Consider the following 5,633-nt stretch of genomic DNA (forward strand, 5'->3'; position numbering starts at 1 on the left):
GAAATGTCAATACGCACAATAAGCTGAATAGTAAGGTAATTTTCCACAGTTAAAGTTCCTTGATATGAGCTACGACACTAATATTTCTGTAAACGCTTCAGAATTGTAATCTGTTTGTGTAACTGAGTGCGATGATACCTCATTTCATGGACCCAAGTTCCATAGGTAAGGGGCAGCAGGTAACCAAAATGTTGCAAAATCGAATCCCTGAGCTGACAAGGTAAAAATCTATCCTTCTGCCCCTGAACAAGGCAGTTAACCCACTGTTCTTAGGCCGTCACATTGAAAATAAGAATTTGCCTAGTTAAATAAAGATAAAAAAAACAACATTGCATATAAGTATGCCTACAATGGAATCCTACAATCTAGTTCAGCCACAGTGCGATATTTTTGTTTGTTGTGGTTGCAAAATTAACAAATTATTGTCTTTTGTTGAATTTATATTTCCACATTGTTTAGCATTATCTAGTCCAAATTTGTCATTATTCCACTATTTGTATCTGTTTGAATCACTTTCAATGATGGACCTTTACTCTGAAGGAAAACCGCAAATTCCTCTATAGTCGCTCATCCTTATTGTGGCTAGCCTCACACAGGTACCTCTTTTTGGCTAAAGTTTTCCATAAACTCTCGATACAGTCTGAATATTTTTTAAACCAGTTAGCTAGCGAAGCAAGACATGTCGTTTTTCTATGCATGTAATAACGCAAGTAGAATTTACATTTCGTGGGGATTTGTGAACTACTGAAAGAAAGTAGCAAGGTAAACACAAGCTTATCAATCTAGCTAGCTAGCTAACGCTACTTAGTTGGCTAACGTCAACGGAATCAGAGCGAAGCTTGTTAACTAGCTACCTTGCTAACGAGCTGGCTGTAAGCTGTGCTGTTATCCAAACCTAACCTGCAGCCAGCTAGCTAACCTTGACAAGTTTAGTGCCTGTACAACCTCCTTAGCCGTCTAAACGCAACGATTTAGGATAGAGTTGGTTGGCTCCGATGCCAAATAAAATGATTCAAAACGACTGACTTCAGCACCAAAATAATAGCCCACAATATACACACAATATTTTTATTTGGATGCTAAAAGGAGTAGTTTTGATAAGAAGTTCAGTTTACGACATTAGAGCTGTCTGCCCACTCTATTCGCCGCTCAACTCCACCGTAAATCGTTGCGTTTAACCGGCGTTTCTATTCCTATGATTTAACTAGTAGTTTGCTACATCTATGGTTTGTAGAGAAAAGTACGGGAATAATGTTGTTTGTTTTGTAGTGTACACCACCTAGGCTGTCATCACCACCATGTCGCAGACCACTCTGTTGGAAGAGGTGGTCCAGTGGAGTAAGGACACCTGTCGGCTGGAAGTCAAATCCGTCCTCCCCAAACTCATCATATCCTTTCGTGGGTCACTATTGTACAAAACATGGCATGGGGCATCAATGGTTTACTTATGGTTGAAATGACTGTAAACATCAGTTCTGGGGTCTGCATCAGTTCTGGGGTCTATTCCTGTATGTGTAGCTACTACTGTTGAAGTCAAATGGCATTACCTTTGAACTCCTTAACTGTGTGTACTCCATGCATTATAAGACCGAAAGCTGGGAAGAACATATACGTAAGTCTCATCTTTTTAACATCAAATCAAAGTTTTACGAGTGGTGAACACAGATTTGCTGCCGTTGTCGCAGGTCCAGCAAAATACCTGTGTTTCTAGCTCCAACCGTGTAGCAATACCTAGCAATAACGTTTAAAAAATATCAGAACGAGCAACGTCGGCGAATGGAATATATATATATATATATATATATATGCGTACATACTTATAATGGTGTGTAAAGGCAGTTTTTGACTCAAATTTTAGTTGGGGACATGAAGTTTAGGTCGCAGTTGTAAATGAGAACTTGTTCTCAACTGGCCTACCTGGTTAAGTAAAGGTGAAATCAGAAGTTGTCACCTGCCAGTAAAACCCAGTCATAATTCAGTGATCTCCATGAATAAGGCCTGGAGTGAAAGGACCAGTGGCACTCGTTCTCTCCGTTCATGTTTGTGTCTTCTTTTAGATGTGCTGAAAATCATCACAGACATGTTCCTGCCTCACCTCAGCCTGTCAGAGCTGGAAGACGAGTGTTTCTCCAAGGTCTTACCTCAGGTAGGACATGTTTCATTTCTTGTTTGAACATAGACATGCATGTTCACAAGCATCAGCTCAGTGTGTGTGTGTGTGTGTGTTTAACTGTTGTAATGTCTGCAGGTCGGGAAGATGTTCAACACACTGATGGAAGAGATCACTAACCAAGTAGGAGGGCTGTCCATTCAGAACACGGAAATACACTCTTTTCTCAGGAACATTCTACAGGTGTGTTCTTCATGCCTGGTAAATTCTCTGTCTCTGATACAATATGCGAGATAATCACTCCCCTGTCTCTCTCTCTGTCTCTGATACAATATGAGAGAGAATCACTCCCCTGTCTTTCTCTCTGTCTCTGATACAATATGAGAGAGAATCACTCCCCTGTCTCTCTCTCTGTCTCTGATACAATATGAGAGAGAATCACTCCCCTGTCTCTCTCTCTGTCTCTGATACAATATGAGAGAGAATCACTCCCCTGTCTCTCTCTCTGTCTCTGATACAATATGAGAGAGAATCACTCCCCTGTCTTTCTCTCTGTCTCTGATACAATATGCGAGAGAATCACTCCCCTGTCTTTCTCTCTGTCTCTGATACAATATGAGAGAGAATCACTCCCCTGTCTTTCTCTCTGTCTCTGATACAATATGAGAGAGAATCACTCCCCTGTCTCTCTCTCTGTCTCTGATACAATATGAGAGAGAATCACTCCCCTGTCTCTCTCTGTCTCTGATACAATATGAGAGAGAATCACTCCCCTGTCTTTCTCTCTGTCTCTGATACAATATGAGAGAGAATCATTCCCCTGTCTCTCTCTCTGTCTCTGATACAATATGAGAGAGAATCACTCCCCTGTCTTTCTCTCTGTCTCTGATACAATATGAGAGAGAATCACTCACCTGTCTTTCTCTCTGTCTCTGATACAATATGAGAGAGAATCACTCCCCTGTCTTTCTCTCTGTCTCTGATACAATATGAGAGAGAATCACTCCCCTGTCTCTCTCTCTGTCTCTGATACAATATGAGAGAGAATCACTTCCCTGTCTCTCTCTCTGTTGTGTTTTAAGGTATAAGTTGTTTTCCCCTCTTTTAAATCTGAATGCTAATTGTACTGAGTGGACATCATTAGCTGGGGGGAGTTCTGTTTGCCAGGTGATGGTGCAGGTGTTGGAGGTGCTGTCTGGCTGTGTGCGTCATGTCTGCTCATTTGAGGAGGCTCCTGCCCTGGATAGTATCCGCTCCCTACCCTCCTGCATCCTTAAGGTCCTCAGGAACACCTTCCATCACTGCAAGGTATGACTGCAAGGAATTCACTGTTTTAATTATTCTTACTGTGCAAATGTCTATGTCTAGGAGTATCTAAGAGTCCATCATGTTCATATGTAGTTTTGTACTGTATGGAGTCAGTGGCGTTATTACAATATGTTGTGGGAATGACTGTTTCCCCAGGAGAGTGGGGAAGTGTACTGTGGGCGTCTGTCCCTGGTGGGAGACCTGCTTCAGGGCCTGTTTAAAGAGGCTTACTCACTACAGAAAGGCCTGATGGAACTAATGGACAGGATCTCCCTGGAGAACACAGCCTCGGAGGACGACGTCTCCGACATCATCACTGGTGTGTGTGTGTGTGTGTGTGTGTGTGTTTCTCTCAGAAGAGACTTATGCATCCGTCTGGTTGTTTGTGGGTAGTAATTCTCACTGTAGATAAAAGGGTCCATTTTATACTATTCAGTGTTATGGTAAGACATTGTCATACATTAACAATAGTTTTTGCCTCGGTGATGACAATGAAAAGGTGTTTATTTTCCTCAGTGATTCATAGTCTCCTGGATATATGCTCAGTTATCTCAAACCTTGACATCGCACTACACGCCAACACATGGAAATTCATTATTAAGTAAGTATAGAACGTGTACATTTTTAATCAACATAAACATTATCTGATCTATTGTAAATTAATTATTCACTTAGTATAGTCTGTCCCACAAACATTACATTTTGCTGATAATTTAAATCTGTCTGGCTGTTTTTGTTGGCTGACTGATTGATTGATCTGATCAGGCAGTGTGTGAAGTATGGGTCGTTGGTGGAGGAGCGGCTTCGTCACGGTGACATCACATCCTGTCTGTGCGATGACCTGCTGGCATCGTTCCACAGCTGCCTGGAGCTGGCTGAGCAGATCAGTCAGGCGGGGCCACAGGTACACGGCCAATCACATCACAGTTTGAGGAACACTCCCTATGAGCGAAAGACGACGATACATCTTTTGGGTTGAAAAACTGTTGGAAAATAGATATTTTTGTTCGAAATGACGTTGAAATTTATATTTTTGGTTGACAAGATTTTGAAAATACATATTTTTCGGTGAAAAGACGTTGAAAATAAATCTTCAACTTGTGCTCACCGCGTTGGCATTAATCTTTCATTAATTTCCTCATGTTTTTTGTTGCGTGCTCACTGAACATGACCTTGATGAGTGGAATGTGCTGATTTCCTTCTATAAGTATTTATTTATTTCACCTTTATTTAACCCGGTTGGCCATTTACAACTGCCACCTGGCCAAGATAAAGCAAAGCAGTGTGGCAAAAACAACACAGATTTACACATGGCATAAACAAACGTACAGTCAATAACACAATAGAAACATCTGTATACAGTGTGTGCAAATGAAAAGCCTGGAGTCCAAATGTATTATTCATTAATATTACACAACAATAGAGATTTTTTTTTTTTTTGCTTGGAGTTTGTTACTGGTCAATTCAGGACAGAAATGTAACATTCTCACTGTGACCCTAGATGTCTGAGCATGAGGTGAAGGGTAGAACACAGCCACACAGTGAAACAATGCTCTCTGCTTGATCTGGTTGTTCCTGCTGTCCTGTTGAACCAATGGTCTCTGTGTTTTCTAAAGCAGGTGGCACACAGCCCAGAATACAAGCTTTTTCAGAAAACTACAAAGATGTGCAGATTTTTTGCCAACACATTAGTTCATTACATAAAGGAATTCAAGGCTTTTCTTTCTAAGTCTTGCGGACGCTTCCACCAACTCTACCTTCAAATTGTCAGGTACAATACGGCTACACTTTCTGCAACTCACGCGTACTGTACACTCACACACACACCCCCTCCATGGTTAACGTTTGATATTTTATCCACAGCAAGTTTCCCCCCAGCCTGTGTTCCCCAGTGCTCCCATCCCCTCTGTCTGAGGAGCTGAACGGAGCAGCTCTGGTGCCCATGGACGCTCTGCTCTCCCAGCTGCTCCCCCTCAGACCCTTTGCCGAGTCCGTCCTCAACCCCAGCCAGCGTGAGTTCACCTCTACCTTCACCCTAGTGTAAAAAAATCTGAAATACTGCAGTCTATGCTAACCCATGTGCTTTATTGACATTGTTTGGGGCCACAAGTTTTTTTTCTCCCATGATGCACTTTACTGCCATGAGCCTTAGATCTTGAATTGTACAGTCTGTTTCCTTATTACATCCATGTCCACTGTCCCACGTCCATCTGGG

At 41.9% G+C, this 5,633-nt stretch overlaps 1 protein-coding gene across 2 annotated transcripts in view; it reads left to right on the forward strand.

The window, feature by feature from the left end:
• The first annotated feature begins 573 nt into the window (after positions 1–573).
• Positions 574–5,633, forward strand: part of firrm (fignl1 interacting regulator of recombination and mitosis) — a 19,659-nt gene continuing 14,599 nt past the window's right edge. Inside the window, exons 1-11 of one of the 2 annotated variants that reach the window (XM_064936149.1) lie at positions 574–762; positions 1,270–1,387; positions 1,572–1,612; positions 2,058–2,146; positions 2,249–2,353; positions 3,278–3,418; positions 3,575–3,737; positions 3,935–4,019; positions 4,184–4,322; positions 5,035–5,189; positions 5,282–5,430. In XM_064936149.1, the coding sequence (XP_064792221.1) occupies positions 1,299–1,387; positions 1,572–1,612; positions 2,058–2,146; positions 2,249–2,353; positions 3,278–3,418; positions 3,575–3,737; positions 3,935–4,019; positions 4,184–4,322; positions 5,035–5,189; positions 5,282–5,430 (1,156 nt within the window). In that variant the 5' untranslated portion in view covers positions 574–762; positions 1,270–1,298. The remainder of the gene's footprint in view (positions 763–1,269; positions 1,388–1,571; positions 1,613–2,057; positions 2,147–2,248; positions 2,354–3,277; positions 3,419–3,574; positions 3,738–3,934; positions 4,020–4,183; positions 4,323–5,034; positions 5,190–5,281; positions 5,431–5,633) is intronic. The other variant, XM_064936151.1, reaches the window with a different exon arrangement.

The sequence above is a fragment of the Oncorhynchus masou genome, chromosome 24 (assembly GCF_036934945.1).
Source record: "Oncorhynchus masou masou isolate Uvic2021 chromosome 24, UVic_Omas_1.1, whole genome shotgun sequence".
NCBI classification, from domain to species: domain Eukaryota; kingdom Metazoa; phylum Chordata; class Actinopteri; order Salmoniformes; family Salmonidae; genus Oncorhynchus; species Oncorhynchus masou.